This window comes from Hyalella azteca, unplaced genomic scaffold (assembly GCF_000764305.2).
Source record: "Hyalella azteca isolate HAZT.00-mixed unplaced genomic scaffold, Hazt_2.0.2 contig3147, whole genome shotgun sequence".
Taxonomy (NCBI): Eukaryota; Metazoa; Arthropoda; class Malacostraca; order Amphipoda; family Hyalellidae; genus Hyalella; species Hyalella azteca.
The window spans coordinates 233,156-256,678 of record NW_025933399.1 but is presented as its reverse complement, the minus strand read 5'-3'; the positions used below and the strand labels follow the sequence as shown (position 1 = coordinate 256,678).

The following is a 23,523-nucleotide window of genomic DNA, read 5'->3' as shown; positions in this document are numbered from 1 at the left end:
CGCAGAGAACATGGAAGTGAAAATTTTTGCAAACATATATTTCAAGTGAAATTCGACAGGAAACTTTTCGTTGTACTTTCTGAGAAATTCGATCATAACAACGAACTGTTGATATCTATTATTATAATTAAAACGCCTTAGAAGGCGTCCAATAAATAAAATTCATACATAAACTGAAATAAAATCTAATCAAGTGCCTAGTGCTACTAAACTCAAATTGTTTATCGGCAACAATTACTAGGACTTCAGATCAAAAACCCCTAATGTATTCATTATAGAACTAATCATATGCTACTAAATGCAGAACTTAACAGATAACGAGGGTGGAAATTACGACGTTACAGAACAAAGAAACACTAGATGAAGATAAAATTTGAAGCCGAGTTAGAATAAGTCCATTACAAAACAGGTGCTTTAGAAATCAACTCACCAGCCACGTTGAGATTATGCATGCTAGCGCGTCGGTCTCTCTTCCTCCTACGTTTACTTCTATCGTCGACTGAACCACTCCTTTGAATGGTGTTCGTCAAAGCCTTCTTAGCTAACGCCATAGATTTCTTCTCAAAGGAGCCTATAGACAAGACACGAGCAGCTTCCACCTCGTCCTTCTTAGCCCATTGCAGCGCCAAGAAATGATCGTGCTTCTGATTCAAACTTGGTGTCTGCTGCTGGCATGAGCGAGGCGAGTCTGGCCTGAAATGCAGCGCCTCATGAGAGCTGAAAGGCAGTTCACTGGGAGATCTGACGAGCAAATGGTCACTCATTTGTCGCCGCTGACGTCGCATGCAGATGATGAATGTGATGAGTAGTAATGTTACCTCAACGAACATCAGGAAAAGATGTTGTTGGACGACGCTTGAAGAGAAAGTTTCCTGCTCGATGGCAAGCTGAGACACCATCTGTCAACGACAGCATCATTAAAATAATAATCGGATAACCGCGTGAGATGATGGAAAGTGAAAATCAAACGTCAACGAAAATATAAGCAATCGCAAAGAAAACAAATGAAAGTTGAAAACCGGAGGACTCGTATTAAAACATTTTGAATCTCAAAAATGTCTCAGTAATTAAATAGCCTTGAATATGATGAGCTCTTAACCTGAGCGAGCTGCTGCATCTGCAGTTGCAGCTCGGACATCTGCTGCTGCACCAGCTCGTGTTGGCTGTCGTGCTGAGGCAGCGGTGGCCGAGTTGCGTTCAGAGCAGCCACGGCAGCGCTGAACTGCATCTGCATCTCCTCCATCTGTTGCTTGTAGCGCTGACTCAGTTCCTCCAGGTACTGCGAGTTGATGGATAGGTTGTGCTCCAGCACCTGGGATATAACAACAATTTCGTGCTTGAATGGCAAATATTTGTGCCAACAGTCGGCGAGACCAGCATTAAGCTAAGCATCATGAGTTCTTAATGTAAGTGAGGCATGAGAATAATCACCTCATATATTCAGTTTACGACTTCGGATAGATAGGAATTAGGTACAAACTATGGTGGTAAAAACATTGGTTTTATTCGCTTTGGTACAGCAATAGAGTTTCAGGCTAGTCAAGAACAAATTACTTTTTGATGAACAATAACAATTAACCAAAAAATCGCGCCTCGAAAGAAACGAACCTTAATTTTATTCGACAGTCGAACCACGACGGATTCTTTGTTGACGGGAGCAGCGGCCACGTTACCTCCGTTTCCGTCTTTTATAACAGTAGGAGGATCTTGCTCCACTGTTGGTAATGGAGATCCGTTACCGTTTTTCGACCCATTGTCACCGTTGCGATGCCCATTGCCATTGTGCTTAGAATCCACAGATGAATCACGTTTTGATTCGCTTTTTGTTTGCTTTTTATCAGAGCTGGAACCTTCCACTTTCTTTTCTTTCTTCCCAGATGACTTTTTATTCTTATCATCAGAAATGAAACCAATTTCTGCTTCCTCGACAGCTTCTCCATCAAATGTCACATTACTATCACTGCTCACGTTAGCCTCATTGAGAGTTTCTGTATAAACAGATTCTTCTTTAACATCACTACTTTGGTTCGTATTCGTCTTGGAGCAATGTTGGTGACTTTTATTCTTGCTGTCCTTGAGATCTTTAGCCCTCGAATTATTTTTACCGTTTGTCTTATCAATAACGGAATCTTTGATTTCAAAATTGGACGAAATCAAGCCCGGAATATCTGTAGTTTTACCGTTCACAGATCTATTGTTGGGTACATTAGCGCTTTCACATGGGACGGAAGAATTTGTTGTAGCCGCAGAAGTGGCAAGATTGAAGTGTTTTATATGGCACATCGCCAAGAGATGATGGGAGCAAAGCATCACACAGACATAGTGATTGCCACATGCTTCCTTGCTGCATGCATAGTTTAAATCAACTTGATTTCCGCTCAACAGATGTTTGCCTTCCCTGATCTCGTCTTCCTTCATTTCCTCGTTGCCTTTCTCAGTACACAAATTATCCACCAGCGACTTGCAGAACTCGCGGCTCTGAACAGTGCTGCTTATGAGAGACATTTTAAGGAGGTACCTATACTCAGTATCGTAGCAGCCGAGGTGCCAGTTGATGGTAGGCGCCAGGCTGCACTTTTTCTCATCTATTTTGTAGCGTGGGTCCAGGGAGGTGCACTCGTCTACAGTTGGGGTCTGGTTGCTCTTACTCGCGATGCTGAAGAAAGGAGCTTTGTTGAGCGCTCCTAGCACGTTGTATAGCATCGATCGCAGCACCGTAGGCAGCATGCTGTGCTCTGTAATACAACCAAATCATATTAACAAAACGATTTTCAAGTAATTTATTCAAGGCCTTGATTACAAAAATGTTTTGGTTTCAATTTCATAACGCTTCTACATAGAATTTAATTTGAAATGCGAACTTCATTACAATTACGCACTAACCTTTATTTTCTTCTTTCTTAGGTGGTGTCTGTTCGACATGCTCCTCTTCGAGTTCCTCGCTGCCGTCCTCCAAAGAATCGATCACCTCAAACTCGGAAACGCCGTAGACTTCAAACAGCGATATGGGACAATAATATTCTGTGCCGTAGTGCGATAAAATTTCCACCTGTGATAGTAATAGAAATAAAGTACATAGTAAAGAAAGCAATGTGAAAAGCAGGCAACAAATGGTGTTCACTGTTCAGAGTCATATCGTCCAAGTTTGTCAGAATTATGCAAGTACCAGCGAGTACCATAACAAGTTTTGATGAATTTGAAGGTAATACTTTCCGAGAAACCACATGATCTTCCGCCCATTCATCCTTTAATTGTGCACAAGTCTAGTGAGTCTATTATCGCTTATTTCGACGAGGCTAGTAGCTATAAAATAGTTTTTTTACGAAATTGGTACGGTATGGTTTAAAAAGCCAGTTTCCTTGTTATCTGTACTTATTCTTCTTGCTCAAGCTAGTAAACACGAAATGTGAGTTGTTGGTGGGAACGTAGCTAGAGTAGTCAGTTGATGGAGGCACGTGGCTCTGAATAAAGGACATGATATCTCACTTGTGATATGCAATCTTTAATCTTGTAAAGTAATTGCTACCAGATTTACGTTAGATATTAGTCCCAAAGTCCAATAAGCGAATCCTGAATCTGTGAGCGTAGACAAACCTGCAAATTATAAATCTATTTCAACTTGTGTCAATCTGTGCCAAATTGTATCAATCTTTGTCTACCAGCTCCTTGAATAAAGTTATTAAACTGGAACTTCTACAAGTGCCTTTTGACGATTTTTGAGTTATAGAGTTGCTATACAGTAAACGCAAGTAGTAGCGATCACTGTAGGTCTTTATGCGGAGCCTCGGCTGATGCGACAGCTCGCAGACAGGACAGAATAACATAACAGCCAAATTTTGACCAACCTTGATGTACTTGAAGAAGGGTTCAGTTGTGACTGGGAAGGCCTGGACCCCGCGGTTGGAGGGCTCGGCCACGTACTCCCCTAGCAGCGTCCAGTCACGGGAAGGGTAGCGCTGACTGCCATAAACTACCACGTCCTTCGGCAGGTTGCTGAACAGCTCAAAGTTTGCTATCTCGAACTGCACAGATATTATTATTAATTAATAATTTAAGAAATGTTTACATATCATACATAACGCTTTGATTTCCAACTACTTGAAAGTACCCAAATTAGTTACGGTTACGGATTGGTTACAGAAATCGATGTTCGCTAAAATTTTATTTTTGGTTTCAACGTCTTTCATTCGCTTCAAAGTGAGTGAAGCTTGGTTATTCACGGTATGAGTTAATATTTTCCAATTAGATAAAAATTAAATGACGTGTATCGACTGGAGGCGTGAGATCACTACTTATTATTGTTGAAATTGCAATACGAGTCAACACCATTAAAATCTGGACATCATAGATGCCCACTTAAATAATGGGACAGCAGAAGCATCGTGAAGCACCTACCCTGCTCGGTCGGATGCTCTCGCAGAGCTCAACAATGAACCAAGTTTTGCTCTTGCAGTCATTCAGGAGGTATTCATCTCGATCCCTTTTGATCACCTGCAATACATAAACAAAATAATAATAAAAATCTTCAAATGTACCCACCATCACAATAAAATTTTTAATTTTGGAAATTGATAGATCCACGTTTAATTTACAATTACGGAAAAGGTAAAACACAAAAACTAGCGTTCGACGGTACCTGTTCAGATGATTTCCAATAGAAGACAAAATGAGATGATACCAATTTCTCACTCAAGCTTGTTCGATTATACGAGACAACTTTGTGTACGTAAGTATAATCATGATTTGAAACATAAAAGCGAAAATAAAATACCAAAATCATAGGCAAGCAAAACCGAGAATCCAAGCTTAACAAAATTGAATACAATAGGCAGACAATACTCAGCATCACGAGTATAATCAAGTATTATCATAAGAAAGCTATAAAGCCATGTTAAGTTTGGACACCATTGATCAATTACTCGAGGTAATTAATATCATTAGTGACGAATAAGGCACTAACACTGCCGGCGTGCTGGGCCTCAGGGTTAGCAGCAAGCAGTTTGCTGCCGCAGTCCGGCGCCGCGTAATTCTTGCTGTACTTCTTGCCGGGGTTGACGCGCGGCACCTTAGGAGAGACGGCGCTGCCACCTGCACCAGTAGCGCTGCCGCTCTGCCCATTCCCTGCTACGACATCAAGCTTGGGTAAACATCTCATCAAATTAATCAAACTGGTTAACATAAACTGCGTGACGTTCCGATATAGTAATATTTTAAAGTGGCATAGGTCCATCCCTGTAATTGTTAAATCCCATTCCATGTATACCTATTCACCATTACAAATCACCAATTTTTGATATAAACAAATATGATTTGAATAAAATATTCTCAAGCCATTCTAGTTTCATATCATTTAGTTTATTAATTGAACACTATTTAATTCAATTACTTGAACATAATGATAGAGGGTGATAAACTCACCATCGTTCATCTGTTCCATAGCAACTCTCTCAGCAAACTGGCTGTAAGTTTCAATGGAGTCTTTCGGTTTTCCTTCCGTGGTTTTTTCTACATCGCTCTCCTCACTTGCATCGATGACCGTCCCTCCGTCTTGCAGAGACTTTTCGTCCTCTGTTAAGCTCTTAGATTCATTTGCATTCATTTCTACTTCATTATCATTTCTTGACAATCCATGAACTTCGGTAGATTCATTGCTTTCTTCGTTTTTCTGTTCAGAATTTGTGAGACTTTCATTCGACACTTTGCTAGCATTACTTTTAGTCTCGATTTCATCGATATTCGTATTGATAAAACGAACCTTGTCCTCGTGTGTTTGATTCCTTAGTAAATCATCAGAAATGTTTCCAAACATTGATCTGAAGCTCGGGAGGGGAGGAGCCTCTGAAACTGTCGAATTCACTTGAATGTTTCCCTCGATAATTTGATCGTTACTGGAGACTGACTCATTAGAAGAAGTTACGGTAGATTCAGTTATAATACCGGGATATTGTAAGTTTTCGTTCGCAATAGACTCAACATCAATTAATGAATCTTCGTTGAAATGAATCTGCCCTTCTTTACCAAATTTCTGGGTAACATCATCACGAATAGCATCGGCAATCACAGCACCATGACCGTGAACTTCAGTAACTTGTTCACTGCCATTCTTGACGATGATTTCAACTGCCTCATCTGCAGGCGAATCAGTTTTATGAAAGGAGAAATCTTTGAAAGAGTCGGAACCAATACGAATTCCGGGTTCTGAATCTGGACTATCACTTAGTATAGAGGTATCGCTTAGCTGCAGCTTCTCCTCAACCGGGGTTGTTAAAATAGAGATACTACCTGGGTGTTGAGTTTCGTACACGACATCATATTCATTTTTGGTATTTCGCTTTCCTACTAAAACATCCTCAGTTGCGTCACGACCAGAAATTACGGCGGGATCCGAACCGTCCGCAGAAATAATTAATGTATTTTCATACAAATCATTTTTAAAGGTTGGAGTAGCACTTATGCTCTTATGATTTCCTACAAGCTGTTCAATGTCATCTACAGCATTGCCTAATGATAACTTATCTATAATGCTTGACTCGATTTGAGCATTAGTAAGCCTAGCACCTTCATCTAGAAAAGTGTTTATTTCTCTACCATCTAAATTTCTCTCATCTTCTTCTCTGCTTTTGGCCCCAGCAACGTATGTCGTTTTTTCGTCTACAATGATTTTCGGCTTCCCATCGAAGCCTTTATCCTCGCTAGGATTTTGGACTTGATCATAACTTCCATGGCCATTAGGCTTAGTTTTGCCATAAGATGAATCTTTTGTTATCTCCACCGCAGGGAAAGAAGCCGTGTCTAGCGTCATCGTGCCGCCGTCCCACTGTTCTGTCTCAATAAAACTTCTGTTACCAAAGTCCTGTCCCGACCGGACAGAGTTTGCTGAACCATCTTCTGCGAACAGCGGGAAGAAGGAACTCGAGGATGGCATCCTCGGCGAGCGTGAAGTGAGGGCCGCATCGTCCAACAGGCGGGACACTTGAGCGATACTGCAGGATAAGTGAATTTTTATTAGATTGAAGTTGTGAGCACGTGTTGCTTCTGCTCAGAAAAGACAATGCTGCGTAATAAAGTCTAATTGTCATATTATGAATTTTAATATAAAATTTAGTTGTCATATTATAAATATTAACCAAAAACTCGTGTCGTCATATTCTTGGGAAAATTGTTCACAAAAAGTTTTCAAGACATAGAATATACGCAAGTATTGTTGTTTGCAGTATGCAATGAGTGTTGGTTCAAAAGTGGATTTTTAATATAGTTGGATTAAGTGGACTACTTTTCGAAGATTATACAACAGCCAAAACAATCACGGTTTCATAAGCGTATCCAAGTAAGGATCCAATTGAACTTCACAAGGCACAGCGCAAATAGACAGATGAGGTCGCCAAGCCCACCGTTTCGCAGACTGTTTGGTCAGTAACGCTGTAAAACACAGCGAGTCTAAAACACTCAGAAAAGAATTTGCATATGATGTTTGTGGCTCGCACTCAACACTTTGATGAGTCTATAGGGTTCAACCTCAATGGAAGCTTATTAAAAGTTACAGAATTGCTGTGAATTTACTAAATTATTTCAGCAACCAAAAATACTATTATGCACATTGAATTGAAGTTCAAAAATGACGCATAAAAGTTTTATAAACTGTAATTTTTTACGTGGGCAAGGTAGGGCATCGATTTACAGGCTGAAAGCCTCTTACAGAAGATTAGGTAAAATTTAAACGTGGAAAAGTGAAGCTTGGCAAAATGCAGTACGACAGAACATAGGGCTTCACCAGGTGCACGTGTGCCAAACGAACAGCCATTCAGAGAAATCATGCGCATGTCCAGTTCGATTTTAAGCATTAAATAGTAGCTCGACAGCTACGTAGAAGCCATATATGCAGATGCGGAAGCAACGAGGCAGCGAGTCTCGCTGAGAGTAACTGTGTTTGATTACGGATGTGAGACTAAATGTGCCTAGTAATTCGGGCACGAGTCTGATTTGAAAAATCGACGCCTAAAATTGACAACAATTAAAAGGGTTGATTTCCATATTATGGCTGCATTAAAAGAAATCAAATGCTATGAACTCTTTTGAATAATTTCTTAGCACATAATACATAATATGACAGCTCCCCCAACGTCTTCTTTATATTTTCCGAGTAAAAAATTTCAGCATTTTATAGATGCAGCGTGCAAGAAATGTACGAATCTTACATCCCTACGCAGACAAAAATTGATTCATATTTTATATCTAATGAAGGGAAACAAATATTGGATTTAACAAATTTGAAGATAAATCTCGACATCACATCTCATCGAAAATAGGTATAAACTAATCTGCTGATTACTTTTCACGGCACGTATATATGAAAAGAAATATATAATAAGCAGATAGTTAGGCCATAAGGCACAAGCATTCAAATCATAAATCCCAGCTTTTGCCAGATTAATTGCTTTTAGCATAAATAAAATGTTTGTAGTATCAATAGTGAAACTAAAAATCAAACTATTTAGTGGTAAGGACGACAAGGTTGATTACATGCTGCATCACCATAGCATATTTGTACGCAGGATTATCAAGACAAGGACATTCATTTGGAGCTTTTTCCCACTCGGTGCATGGCGTTGCAGGGAAGACCACACCGTTGGATAAGAAGCATCTAGAGACAATTATAATTTATAATAATTATATTATGTATAATTATATAATATATACTGATATAGCTATGGTATAAAATAAACATCATTTTATAGGCGATTAAAAGGCATAGAGGCTAGATAATCGAAGAATCTACACCTGGAAAGTATGTGACTAGTGGAATGAAACTTGGTAATTGAACGAACAGGGCACGGTATTTTCCAATTAATCCTATTAGTGGTAGTTTATGCAATCACGTATAGCGGTAGTTTATGCAATCTCACATAGCATGATAAGGTTGTATTGTGCAATTAAAACAACGTGCATATGTGAAAATTTCTAATGATATGAGAATGTATAAGTATAAAAATTTATAAAATATAATTGGTTGTGTCACGAGAACACGAAAAGCAGAACGTTTCAACAGAATACTTTTATTGAGTTATTAAAATAAGGTGCAAACATGTTGTCACTTCCTATAAAGCTTTTACATCAGTCGCGCTCAGCACATATGGATACGGTCTACGTAATATGACCAAATAGATCGTACAAGTGTGTGTCTCACTTGCGTCCAGCACGTGTGGCTTGCAATGTGCAGATATCTGAGTGACCAAAAAAATAAATTCGTATGCTGCATACCTGAGCGATTCTGTTGAAAACCCTTTACGCTGTCATCTTTCTGATGTGCATACTTTGCAAACAACGTATAGGTCACGCAACCTTGTAACAGACCAGTATCGAAATAAATGGCTGCGATATTTTCGAATGAGTGTAAACGAGAACTGCTCGATACGCACTTAAAGCAAATTTACGTCGTAGAGGTAACACGCACCGAGTCGTTGTGTAATCTTTACTATAGACACAATCATAGCTAAGAAGCATCAAAACAAGATAGCCAGGCTGTGAGTGAGGCCGGCGGTGGGTTTGGCAGAGCGCGGCGTTACAGGATCGAGCCAATTAAACGTTCCGTGATCACAATATGAGAATAAAAGATTAAAACAGATAACCAGCACAACTTTCAATTCAGCTGGCAACAGGCTCTGCAATACATAGTTCGCTATTCGACAATCCTAGAAAATTAAACATTCTTGAGAAAATGAGCTTTGCAATACATAGTTCGTTCTAAAGAATTGATGTCACTTATTTGCTTAAATCGCATATTAACCAAAAATTTAAAAGCAAGGATTAAACCACAAATGTTCATATCTTTATGGAAAACGTTTCGGAGTCCAGCTCCATCGTCAGTTCGTAGAATCTATAATTTACATAGAAAGTCACAAATTAGTACAATTGAAAGCACAAAAATATGTTTAAAAATTAGAAAGGTGTCATCGACGTATCTGTTATAGAATATTGGCTTAAAATCAGGAGGACAATTGGCCAGCCAAGAAACCTCGTGAAAACACAGTTCGTTATTCGATAATGTTGGAATATTCGACTGAGTTGAGAAAATCTGCATACCGCCATTGATCGATGACTGAGTGAATAACTAATGAATTCATTGATGATGAGATTGGCTGGTAATCACATTCAGCTGATCAGGGATAAGCAAGACCTATGAATTAAATGCTACCAGAATATTTTCAATGGAAACCAATAATGAAATTCTCATTCAAATGATTCTACTGAATATTAACATGTTTCAGGTAATACATTAGACTTAAATACTCGCGCCAAAACATTTCGTAGCTCAGGGGACAAGTGTACAAAATTCATGACGGTTTCACAAAATTTTTCAGCCAATATTCGTCGAATTTAATCCGTAAAAGTTAAGCATCGTAGATATGCGAACTCATCTCACATGGCTTTTACAATCAACAACGCCGGAACCCGGAATGAATTACGCAAGAAGACGTGCAAATTTGAAGTAAGGACAATAAACCGTATATAAGGTTTATAACACCCCAACATGATCGAGTCGTTTCCAGAGACTATAGTATTGAGCCAAACATTAATTTCAAAAGAGTACTATACATGAATACAACAATCAAAACGGAACAAACGTACAAATTTTACGATAAAAAAAGTAGTAACGTAATTTATGTTTTCAGAACCGTATCGCAAAAGGAAACCAGTCAAACTAATACGATGAAAAAATGATGCCTTGAAGTATCTTATTGCACGAGTATAATCAATGCGCATGAGTATAACGAAATCAATTTTTATAAAAAATGACAAAATGTCACGAGCATGTGTGGGCATCGCGAAGCCATATCGTGGCGCCACATGCCCGCTAACTGCGTCCAGTGTACACAGGTGTCGCCACAGCTGCACTGCCGCTGCATGTGTTGAGTGTCGCAACAACTCACGTGACGGATTTTCCCGTCACGATCTCCTTATTTTGCAGCTGTGATTTACGTTAGAATGCAAAGGATGCAATGCGGTCGAAATTTCTAGTGCACTTTCAAATATTAGCAGGTACATATTAAAATTTTCAATACAAATAATTTATTTAATCTTAAATAAATAAATTTTTGTGCTTTTCCGGTGTTATTTGAGCTATCAACGAGTGAAAGTTGCCGTGATTCTGCCACTTTAAAATAAACGTACAACATAATTTATTTAGAGTGCTAAAATCAAATAGGATAGATAGCAGTTAATAACACTAGGAGCAAATCAGTACGGAAAAATATTTCGAGCGACAAAGCACAACGAGACTGAACTGAGTTGATGTCCAATAAGAGAGATATAAATGCAGTAAGAAGTTAAGAATTTTTGTTATCTAAGACAGGTTGTGGCGCTGGCGCAAACCAAGACAAACCAGATGCGTCCTCAGTCAAAGAACTAACAAAAAGTCATATTTTTAAAGACACACTCTTGTGTCATAAAAATTACTATTAAGTCAATAACAACCAATATATGGGAAATTAATAGGTCTCTCAATACAACTCGTATTAACAAAATCACGAATGATTAGTAGACACACACCACCAAAGTTGAATACAATAAATGCCAACAAATTCGAGTTTAATGGAGCGAACCAACAAAAAAATCAGTAGAGCTTGACTGACATGGCCGAATCGGTCGTCAGGGCCGATAACTTTTCGGAGGACAAAAATTCCCCCACAGAAAGTGCGCGAGAATTGGCAGAGCGCTGCGTGCAACAGGCTTTGATCACCTGATAAAGCAATTACATAAAAAATAGACCCGTCAAATGCGGTGCAGAAATTGTGAAATATGAACTGGAAAACAGAAAAAAACGACCGCTGAGCAAAAAAGCTAGAATTTAGAGTAGAATTGCATGATCGTGAATTTTAGAGTAGAATTGCAGAGAAGAATGCACATGAACTGCATTCTTGCAGAAGAGAATGCAGACAACGCCGAGGAGACGTCACGTGCTTGGTGTAAGACTTAAATCAACGAAGCGTGCAAACGAACTAGTGTCACAAAAGACCGCGAGCTTTTAACAATGTCAATTGCGAAAGAGAACGCTTGGCAAAGCAGGGGGAGCCCTTCACAGAAACCACAATAACGAGTCACGCTCGTTCACGTTCTTGTGAGATGACAAAAAAATACAGAATTCTCCACCAGCGCCAAGTAAAACTTTGAACGTCGATCCATCAAAAATCCGAATATTTCAATTTATTTATTACTGAAGGAAGTCTTGCATGCATATACAGGTAGAACATAATTACGTATTTCAAAATATTATTGGAATTTCAATAGTCGTCGTTTCTACTGCATTAACGAAGTGAGTATTGACCGACAAAAAAAAAAAACCTTCACATGCAGGTGCATTTTTTCGCGACCTTGCGTTTGATGCATGTAAGCATCCCATATCCTCTGCAAGGCAAAATCATCCATAACGACAGTACAACTAGTCAATTACACAACTTTGGGCTCGGTTCCCAATACAAATGATAAAAATTTTTGCCTTCAGTGAACAACGCAAGCACATACAAAATGTTATTGGATTGCACATACGTTCGTTATTGGGTTGTAATATAACTTATTGCGTATATTGTTCTATTTTGTTATTCGAGCAGGATTTTCTTCTGTTGTTTGTACTCCATTCATCGTACAGACAAGACGAGAACGGAGTAGCCAAGAGTGAGGCAGGAGTTCAGCAGTCAATATGCGGCCAAAACCGTGCTTGCCGCTGTAATGTTACGTAATGTTACTACTCTAATTAAACATTACTACTCGTAATGTTACTACTCAAACCTGCTGTAATTCTTAACATTACGGGAATGCAGATTTAGAAAACTCAAAGACACTCCCAATTTGGTCTGAATTTATTTGAGCGTGCACAAAAGAGGGAGACTAATGCTACTCTATCATTCTATAGACTATATATACACAAACCAAATTAAATTAAGATTCGATTGTCTGAAGTAAATATAATCTACTCATTTAGCTAAGAATGGCATTAGCGACCAGAGGACGCATTCGCCCGCATCAACTTGTATCGGTTAACGCAGGTTATGTTCAAGGTAAACCTCTTGAGCAACCAGCCAGTGAAAAAAAATCTCCATTTTTGTCAACAAAGTTGGTGTTGTCCATGTTGCCAAGGTGATCTGAGACGAGATCCCGACATTGGATGCTGCACACCACAACTAAAGACGCAGTGCAAGCGTGACCTTGGCAAGCTCTAAAGAGGCCCTGGGAGCTGCAGAGACGCCGTGTATGTGGACAACAGCGGTAGCATACATACGAGTGGGCAGGGCGGCAGAGCTTGTGTCTTGCTTGACAGCTTCGCGAGCTATTATTAACATAAGAAATGCGACGTGAACTGTCCACAGCAGTTATTTTCCGACTTTTACTTAGGAACTAGATGTTCCACTGTTTTCCGATATATAATTAACCGAGTGCTGAGACAGAGCCGTAGTTATTCTTTACATCACAACGAGCGAACTGGGTTATACGAATGAAATATTATGTTATCACTCATTATGTTACTAAGAAATTATTAAGTCAGGGGTCACCTCACCACAGATATTATCATACTCTACAACACACGTGTTACACTCACTACAATAATACGTTGCTCCACAGTATAGGCTTTTCACTAATTACAACATTACGATGCTCTCAGACATAAGGTTTCACTCAATAAAACATAATGGTGCTTACGACACATACGAGTACTACTCACTAAAATATAATGATGATGACCCCCAAGTCGAAGGCTGCGGTGCCAAGTCCTTGCAAGAAGGCTGTCCCCCAGGCCCGTTGCTCCTGCAGGTACGGGAGCGACCGCACGCCCCGACTGCCCGCGCGTCGCGCTCTCTTCATGCAAAACGTCGCATTCTGTCCACACTTTGACAAGAGCATAGCAAGCGGCTCGGTCAGATAACTCAGGGACGGCGCACTACACCACAGTTCTGGCGCGCTTTATTTTCACCGCGCTTTATTCTTACAGAGCTTTGCCCAAGAATTTACAAGTGAGTTCGGTGTGCGCATCAACGAAATCGCAATTGCTTAGATGATATGATATACGAGAAAGCTTCAGTCAATGTACAAGAGATTTATCTTCATCCTGTGCTTATCTTTATGAATATTAAGCTAAAGTTTCTCAACCTGAAAAAAGTTTAAATAACATTGGTTTTTAGGTGTCCCAGAATACACGGCCCACTCCGATTTTAATTCATCAATGACAAGGCGCCACATACAACAACAGAAATGACCGTTGGAGCTGTTTGCCTCGCAGTACGGTTTTTCACACGTGTTTTTGTGCCTCGGTGAACAGTTCATAAATTTTCACAAAAATATGACACTATAGATCAACCATTAAAAATTCACAACAAATGAGATGTTCAGAAACGACGAGACGTCGACTTAAATTAAAAGCCGTGTGACGACGTTTAAAATCTGTTAGAGTATTTACGCAGGTCAGAATATTAATTGTTCTGCGACACCCAGCGAACAAAATGTTCGGATAAACATAGATGACATTGTTGACAATAATCAACTGCATTTTCAATTACATTTTTTACAATCTTCACTTCACTCTTGAACTCATCACAGCCGATTGTAGATTAAAACATCCCCACAGCTATCAAAATAATCATCGAAATTTTGCGTGTATCATGAGGCAGATAGCGCAAGAATAGATTGTAAGTAACAATATAAAAGCTCTATATAAAACTCGCGCATGAAGTTCCTGAAGAGTTAATTTCTGAAATTAAAAACTACACCTGGTCAATTGATATGACGTGTGACCAGAGGTTTACTACCGAATGCACGGCACAGACTTGCGGTATTCTACTCCCTTGTAAACACTCGGTGCACTGACAGGATCCATAATTTCAAACATCCAAACGGTGATCGCAAGTTCGACCTATTGGTGACCTACCATAGTTGTCATTCATAGTTACACATCCACTAGAGGCAAATTTTGTTCAACCGCTAGTAATTACAGCGGACAAGGCTACAGGTATATACTATTTTACTACACAATGTCTACACTTGAGCTCTATATGCAGATGCTCTGACCAAAGTTAGGTATCTCTCGCTAATACATCCTTGAATATTCCTTTAACGATTACAATCCATAGAAGGGATGAGCTTACGTAAAAAAAACATTTCATAATACAAATATAATGTAAATTGGTAATGAATGATACAATGAAATAACTTCAGAAAGCGAACGCAAATGATTCAAAAACATATCTCGGAAAACGGGACTAGACACCCATCTAAAAAAGCTGGCTTACGAGTTCCTAATTAGAAGCTTGTCTATCAGAAAAAAAAAATTCACACCGGTGGTTGTGGCGCCAAAACGATCTCAAGTTCAGCGTTCACACATCACTACCTCACTCAACGGCGCCCTGAGCGCCACTGAATACGAGGACGAGGATCGAGGATATGCTGCGTGCTGCCGTCTGAACCAAAACAATGTTGACCAACATTAGTAGCAGATACTTTGAAATTATAGAAAGAGTGGAATTGTCATCAAAATAGATTGCTGGCGCTGTCAAAAAGTATATCAGTACTATTTTCCATGACAGAAGGAATTTAATTTCGCTCGAGCCATTTATATTGCGTTCAACTGGCCGACTCGCTGATACTTTCATCCTCACTGCGTTAAGATTACACTGAAACCATCATGATAACAAGATCGAATTTATTGTTATCAGGATGACCTTGCATAATGATTAGAATTAACGTAAACTTGACTTCACATACCTAAACACAGGCAAGGCATTTGTACACCTGTAAACGTGCAGCATACAAGGCCAAAGACACTCAGCGAAATCAAAGGAAAGCATTACAGGCATTTGGTACAATGAAATATATGCATGACGACGCCATGCATGTCTTATGTGCATTGTTCCGAGGGTCATACGAGACATCGGTTGGTGAAATGTATGTAGATTTTCATTAAAGCGCACAACGTCCATGATTAATTAGTCGAATAAACGAAGCAGAGAAAGCGATTAGACTTTGCAAGAAGCGAATAGAGGCGGTTGATTAGGTGCCGATAATTCCACTATATTCCTAGCAGGCTATTAAGCAAACTCTTGCATCAGCTACATGATGCCGGCCGTGGTGGTGATGCGGGTGGTGGTGTTGACCATACGTGGCGTAAGTCTAGCATACACCACCATCACCACCACAAACGCCACATGCTTTCCCTAAACCGTTGGCATATTCTCGCCTTACACACACCAACGCAGTACCAGTATAGCATCACAAAATGTGAAATATTCTTCAGCCATTTCCGTTTCATACGAAAACGATTATTTCAAATTCAAGCATGTTTAATTGTTTATATATTCTATCAAGTCACCTAGATAATAAACCACTACCATGTCTGATGTTTGTTAGTTCTTCTTTTAGCAAGCATTGCGCGGCTTTCAATCAAATTAATTTAATATACTAACACAGATGATATTCCACCCTTAATTTTCATATCCATTGTAAATTATATGCTTTCGAACCGAAAAGTATTATTCCGCACATTGCATTTTGCATAGAACAGGTGATTTCTATCGCATAGCATTAGAACTAGCTTCCACAGTTTAATAAGGCAGTGTGGTAGAATTTTCTTCTGCAGCTGCTTATAGGAGAGCAGCGTCAGGAAACACTGAAGTGCGGCGGCCCATCTGTATAAACAGTTAAGTTATATATGATATAAGATAACAACAGCAGCTCTGTACACCTATAAGACACATGTCGTCTGGGGGTGATGAAGCGCATGTTTGAACATCTGCATAGAAACGAGCTATGTTAACATAGTCAAACGTGCATCACTCGTTAGCCTAAGAAAAATTGTACACTATCAAATGAAACTCATTTACACAACATCGTTGACATTGGACATAAACTTCTGTTAATATCACAAGATGAAAAATTGTATGCAGTTTCGGCATGTTGTCAACATGTACACGTGCATAATACATACAACTCATACTGCACCTACTTACACACCTACATGCGGTGCCACGACTGACACGTACTACATGCAAAAACCGTGCCGTTTCAGTAACTGTCTTACTGCAACGACCTAAAGTAACCTATTTTCAGATGAATTTTTATACAGGAAAATTAATTTCAATGTCGAATTGGCACTTTGGCCAAATGCATAGAAGAACTTTTCCAACGATTTCAGTATTGGTGATCATTTCGGGTGACAAAATGTCGACCGCGAAGACGTCAATTCAAATTGTTTGCCGGCGGTTCAGGAAGTAACTCTTAAGCAATTATTGCACACATGCTTAAATAATCCTGCCTGCAAATTTAATCATAGAGTAGCAGTTGTGTCAATTTTAATAGAAATAAACGCATCACACCTATGAGAGCGAATCAAACACTCTTAATTGAATTGTATTACTTTTTTTCCTGGCCAAGAAATAGTCAGGTGACAACGATCTCATTCGAGAAAATTCTAAGCATTCTCGTCAGATGAGTCCGTTTTTGAATGAAGAAGCATCTGCGGCTTCACACACACACATCGGGCATAGATAAAGTTTTTCCCCAACAGTCAATGATAACAAAATCAATAGAATTTCTTCCAAGAACGTCGCCTATACGTTGCTCTCTGCTCACGCACACATTCTAGTTTCGAAACCCTTTCAATGTTTTGAATCAACGTTGTCCATGACTATCTAGTCGAAGCTGCAGGTGTAAGTACAATGAATCAGGGACGATGGAAGACCCAAGACTGACTATTCATGAAGTTCAGTATAAAAATTTCCTCATAATTTTTTGGCAACGCAGCATGTTTTATAAGCCGACCTGCATGTTTCGCACTCCGTCAAATGTGAAACTAACACCAGTCACGTTTGTTTCACGCTGAGGGTGGCATACAAAAATATTTCATTTATAATAACCGTTCAATGCAACAAAAATGTTTTTACAGCAATGAATTAACTATTTGCGATTGTTTTACAAACGAGCGTTACTTTACATGCTTATAGAAGAAGTGGGAAACGAATAAGACGGAAGACGATGGTCACGGTCATAAAGTGTTAGTTCCGAGCCCTGAAGTGTCAGTTTTTGGCAGACGATGTGATCGGTCATGGCTGCGACTGACAGAAGCACACATGTCAGCTTGCCAACCTAAACAAGGCCTCTCTTGAACAGCTCTTTTTTAAGGATATAGATGGAGAAGAAACAGTAATTCCCACAACCAACTGCAAGCTACACGCACCACAAGTCAACAGGAATTTCTGTTCGTTCAAAATGCATATCATGTGTCAAAAAAGGTTGAAGAAACGTTATTATACGTTATTATTTGTATTTTGCACTGTATTCAGGATAATTACGGATAATAGCAACCGAACTGTTTCCTGGTGTTCTGCATGAAATTTTCGTTGATCTACCGAGAATGGTTGGTCAGCATGGATATTTAAGCTATACTTTGAAACACAAAGACTTTCTGTAAAATTTAATATAATTTAAACATTCTTTACCAAGACCGTTAATTCACGAGTAGTTAGATTTTCCGTATTGCTACAATAACATGAGAATATGTAACAGTTCATCGAACTGGTTACTTATCATATAGGTACTCGAAGTCGAGTTTCACTTCACAGCTACTGCAACGTGGGCAAATATCTCCGGTCAAGTGATGTCAGGCTCTGCATTTCATACGAAGATCATATCTTTCGTTTTTACAGCGAATTAAAAAATAATTAACCTCGTGAATTTTTGGCACGAACATTTTATCCACATTCATGTGAATAATCATAGCATAGATTAATTCTCTAGAATAGTTAGCACATCTGTTTGCACAGTTAATTTAAAAATTAGATAAGAAGAAATTAACCTGATGACATACAAACAGGATTGTCAGTTTTTCCAATGCACAGCAAAAACTAAAATACCTTACTTGCAATAATATGAGTGTATTAATTTCATACCTTGCTCGCATCCTAAATGCTGTTGTTTATGAAAACAATCTGACTCAGAAATTAGACCGAGAGCCATAATCGTCTTGAGGTTAAACCAGTTAGTTAAGTGGCCAAATGTTTACTAACGCTTCAGCTGTTTAGCAATCTCGCACCGAAAGTGAAGATGAACATCACTAAAGAGGTGGCAGGTCTCAGTTATCGAAATATTCTCAAATCAAAAATTATTCATCACCCACAAGGGGCGGAAGATCTCAATTGTCCAGCCCGCTGAAGCTGGCTCGAAGGCAGCAGGGTTAGCATCTCAATGTGAGGAAATGACAAGGAGGGACAGGTGAAAAGCAACAGAAACTAAGACACTCGAACAAGAGGTCGCTTACACGGGACGTCGGCCGCCCGCACGATAGAGACAGAGAAGGGAAATGTAAGGAATTCTACCTACATAATAACTTAATGTAAGGAATCCTACCTACATAATAACTTAACCCTACAACTGAGACCCGCAGTCAGACACCGCGAGCTCAGCGATGGGGCGCTCAGGAACAATCCCCATATAAGAGCGCGAAATCCCACAGGGCTTCTGACGAGCACAGACACGCGTCAGAAGACCCTCCTGAGGGGGAAGGTTAAACCAGAATACAAGCGACAACGAAAAAATAATCGTGTTAACAAAACGAAAAAAAGAATCGCGTCAACAAAACTACGACCTATAATTCGATGATTTCAACAGCAAAGGGTTCAACACAATACAGAATTAAAGATACAATGCAAGTTGCGCAAGTAGCTGTGGATGTTATAACAATGACAGAATCCACCAACTTTCGAACGTTATTGGAATAAAATATAACCAGGTATTTTCTCGGTGGATGAATCAATGCACAAGAGAGCCTAAAATATGGTCGTTTACACTGGGCTAGAGCAAGACCTTTCGATGAGGCATGACGTCATATTACACGTCAGATGTGACGCACAAAAATGATAGCACAGATGCACGTGCGACTGATCGTCATGACCTCTATAGTGAATACGGAAATAAATAGTATATAAAAGTTTCAATAACGATAACCTTAGAGTTCCATAACACAACAGACTGGATAGATGTGGTTTAGGCAAAAAGTCGCAGTTTCAGTTAAGCCTGGAGTAAAAGACGCAAGCAAAAAAATAAACGTTGCCGAGAACCGTGAGGTCACTGAGTGACACCAAATTTCATTAGCACTGAGCAGATGCAGGACAAGTTCGGAGCGGTCGGGAAGGCGACGCTGTGATCTGGTGATATAGTATATACGAATGTTTTGTTTTTAATTCAGAAGTTGATCTAGATAAGTGACTCATGGCCCTCAGAACACAATCACGATAATACGCCCTCGCAACCGTATTTATTAGAGTATTCTCTCAGGAAAATGCAGATTGTGATAGATTATATAAACATTTTGGTCAGAAAATAAGAGGGAGAATTCTAACAGCATGGTATTGGTAATAAACAGAGGTAATTCGATTTTTAGGTCGACATTCATTCTGACTGAGATACTTCCTGCGTATGGACTGCAGCTGTGATGGCAGACGGCACCAATTGCGCTCATAAACCTTTCGAGTGTCAGCAGGAGTGTGTGCCACAAAATTATTGCTTTTCGAACATCTATGAGCAGGAAACATTTTAAATTCCGTTAGCTTGAATATTTAAATCATTACCCGGTTTTCGATAGATGCAATTTGTAATCCTACTCTTTTTGCGATAGATGCAATTTGTATTCCTACTCTTTTGAATAAATTAGGACACTGACGTTCAAGAATGCTCGCATTAATAAAGTTAATGTTGCATGGATTGTAGATCGTGAAACGCAGTGACTTAATTACTGCGTTAAGAAATACGAGAGAAACTAGTTCATTAATAACTAATTCAGAGAAGCACAAGAAACTAATTGGAGTGGCTATACAAAAATAATAAATCGAAGAATTTGCGTTTAAATTGCGGCTGTTGTAATCTTCAGCTTCTAAAAGTCGGTGGAGAGCGGCATCGGCAGGATTTAAATGGATCGTTGGCCAAGCAAATTTCTTGTTGGGTCAGGGTCTCGAAAATTGAACACTAAACTGTACTAGACCTGATAGGCCTGGTGGTCTGGTGGTAATCAGACATCTCTTTTCGCGCCCTGATGCTCCTGTCGAAAACTAAAATATTGATCAGCTGTGATCAACAATATTGATCAACGCCTCACCGCCCCAAAGTAGAGTTTACTCAAAGCTATAGGGCAGCATGAGCGGGATGCAGCACGAAGCGCTGGACTTACATTCACACATAAGAGTGTGAAGATCGATCAGGGACCGTGGGACGGTATTTTTCAAACCCTCGATCACTGACATAAAGCTTTACACGGGACCTCAAATTATGAGACAGAACACATGAGAGCTAATTTTCATGCATAATAAATAGAATAATTCGAGTGCTAATTTGCATGCCGGATACCAGTGATATGTGAAGGCGTTGGAATAAGCGGGCCTGAAAAGCAGCATATCGTTGTAAATATATGTATATGCTGTACTGTTTATGTACTATATTTATGTATTTTACTTGTAACTGCGTAAAACTTAACTGGGGTTACTCACCGGATGTGAAACGTATGTATAAAAAAACATTTTGAAATCGCAAAGAACAAAGAAGGCGCCTAACCTAACCGCATTTATCCTTAGCAACTAATCACTAGAGAAGACTAAATGTCAAGAATATATAAACTCGATTACTACGCAAACAAATCTATTTCCTAACACTCCCAGAACAGAATAATAAAATCTATCTCGTAATATGCATAATACGAGATAGAATTGATAATTCTAGTACACTAACATCACAAGAGTTTTAGAGCTATACGGAAAAGCTGGAGCAAATTAGACATAATGAAGCACACTCAATACAGACATGCAGAAAAGAGTACTCACCCCTCCTCAGGATGCGTCTCGACTTCACGCTGCTCGCTGTCAGTTTGTGTGTCACCAGCAGGAATACTGTAGTCAGCATCTGGTCGAGTCTCGACGGTCTCGTAGTCGTAGGTCGAAGTCGCCTCTAGAGATTCAAGGCTCTCAAAACCAGCGATATATTTGTGTAGGTTGTCCGGTAGCTGGTAATTTTTATCCCTGCCAACCTCTTGTTCTTTATATTCTTCATGGTCACGAGCCTGAAAAATGAAACGTGAGAACATGAATGAAATGAATCGAATAATGACGGACTTCGTCGTGTTAACAGCACACATCAATACTGCTAGCAGCTAGTACGTTAATGCGGGAGTTAGCGGGTGCCAACATCATGCATCGTTCAAATGATAAACGCAACACACAATTGTGGTTGTACGAGTCCTATTTCTTACATAACGTGAGGAAAATTATTGAAATCTTACCTCATCAATAACATAAGAAGACTCATTGGTGGAGCCTGCAGTGGAGATTTTTTCTTCAACAACAAACTCTTGCTCTACAGTGACTTGAGGCTGGGACACAAATTTCACATTAGATTCATTAGAAGTCGCATCTTCTTTATCCCTGGCTATAGCCAGAACATCTGTCGGTTCGTTTGTTCTAGATATTTCATTGTTTACAGCATGAACCAAAGCTTGCTCAACTGCTTTGCTCCTCACATCTTCTCCTGCGAAGCTGTCATCTTGTGCAGCATTATTTTGTTCAGAAGAAGCTGACTCAACTGCAGTTGTATCGCTTGGTCCATGTTGATTGATATATTCATTGATATTTGCAGAAGATATATCTAAGCCAAGCTTTTTCAGAGCCTCTGTGACCACATTTACTGGAGAGGATGTTTTTGGTAGTTCATATACACTCTCCAACTCACTTCCTTCATTGAAATTATTCTCCATAACTTTGGTGGGACTGATGTTACTGTTTTGATCATCATGGGCATTGGGAAGAATAATATATGCTATTTCAGATTTTGTGACATGGTTATCTGAACCTTCAAGAGCTGCACCACTCTCAGAGTTGGAAGATTTTTGTTGAGGCTCTTGAATGTTTTTGATGACATATTCATCATGATTTGGAGCAGAACCTAGTCCCACATCAGGCTCAGAATTGGTTATGATATTTTTTCTATATTGGGCACTGTGAGCTTCATCTTGTTTCATTAACGAGGGAGCACATTCAACCAAGCGCAGCTGCCCATTGATGACTCTGTAATATAGAAGAAGTTTTATACAGTAAATTGATATATAAATGAGATTATTTACTTGTCATTCTTTTTTAGTTCACTAAGCTGTTGCAGGATTCTTTTGTATAACTTATTTAAAACATTGCTCATAAAAGTGACTCTCATATAACTGAAAAATGGGGCAAAAATCATCTGTAAAATGAGTCCAAATGATGATGCCAAATCCCTTTAACAATTTTATCAATAACTATTGATTAAAAAGACATGTCCACACCCATAAGGTTTGGAAATCTTTTCATGAAATAATTTTCAGACAAAAAAGCCCGCAACAGCAGTCTGTAAGGCATTCATTTTACTTATTGTGTGTAGGCCTTGTCCATACCTGCTTTGCAAAATGGAATGATAGGCAGAAATTTCCAAAAAACACCACTCAAAAAAATGTTTTAATGCCAATTCTCAAAAATC

At 39.3% G+C, this 23,523-nt stretch overlaps 1 protein-coding gene and 1 long non-coding RNA gene across 5 annotated transcripts in view; one reads left to right on the top strand and one right to left on the bottom strand.

The window, feature by feature from the left end:
* LOC125179614 overlaps positions 1–3,690 on the top strand; it is a 36,958-nt gene extending 33,268 nt beyond the window's left edge. Inside the window, exon 3 of the long non-coding RNA XR_007157329.1 lies at positions 2,905–3,690. This is a non-coding gene — a long non-coding RNA (uncharacterized LOC125179614). The remainder of the gene's footprint in view (positions 1–2,904) is intronic.
* Positions 1–23,523, bottom strand: part of LOC108665857 — a 29,950-nt gene that overhangs the window by 2,916 nt on the left and 3,511 nt on the right. For 2 of the 4 annotated variants that reach the window (XM_047885818.1, XM_018152664.2), the window contains exons 2-11: positions 22,301–23,081; positions 21,846–22,081; positions 5,419–6,983; positions 4,961–5,124; positions 4,396–4,491; positions 3,846–4,022; positions 2,884–3,049; positions 1,609–2,735; positions 1,100–1,312; positions 431–899 (exon numbers count right to left, since the gene is read on the bottom strand). In XM_047885818.1, coding sequence (XP_047741774.1) covers positions 431–899; positions 1,100–1,312; positions 1,609–2,735; positions 2,884–3,049; positions 3,846–4,022; positions 4,396–4,491; positions 4,961–5,124; positions 5,419–6,983; positions 21,846–22,081; positions 22,301–23,081 — 4,994 coding nt within the window. Of the gene's footprint in view, positions 1–430; positions 900–1,099; positions 1,313–1,608; positions 2,736–2,883; positions 3,050–3,845; positions 4,023–4,395; positions 4,492–4,960; positions 5,125–5,418; positions 6,984–13,714; positions 14,119–21,845; positions 22,082–22,300; positions 23,082–23,523 lie in introns of those variants that run through there. The other 2 variants (XM_047885817.1, XM_047885819.1) reach the window with 2 other exon arrangements.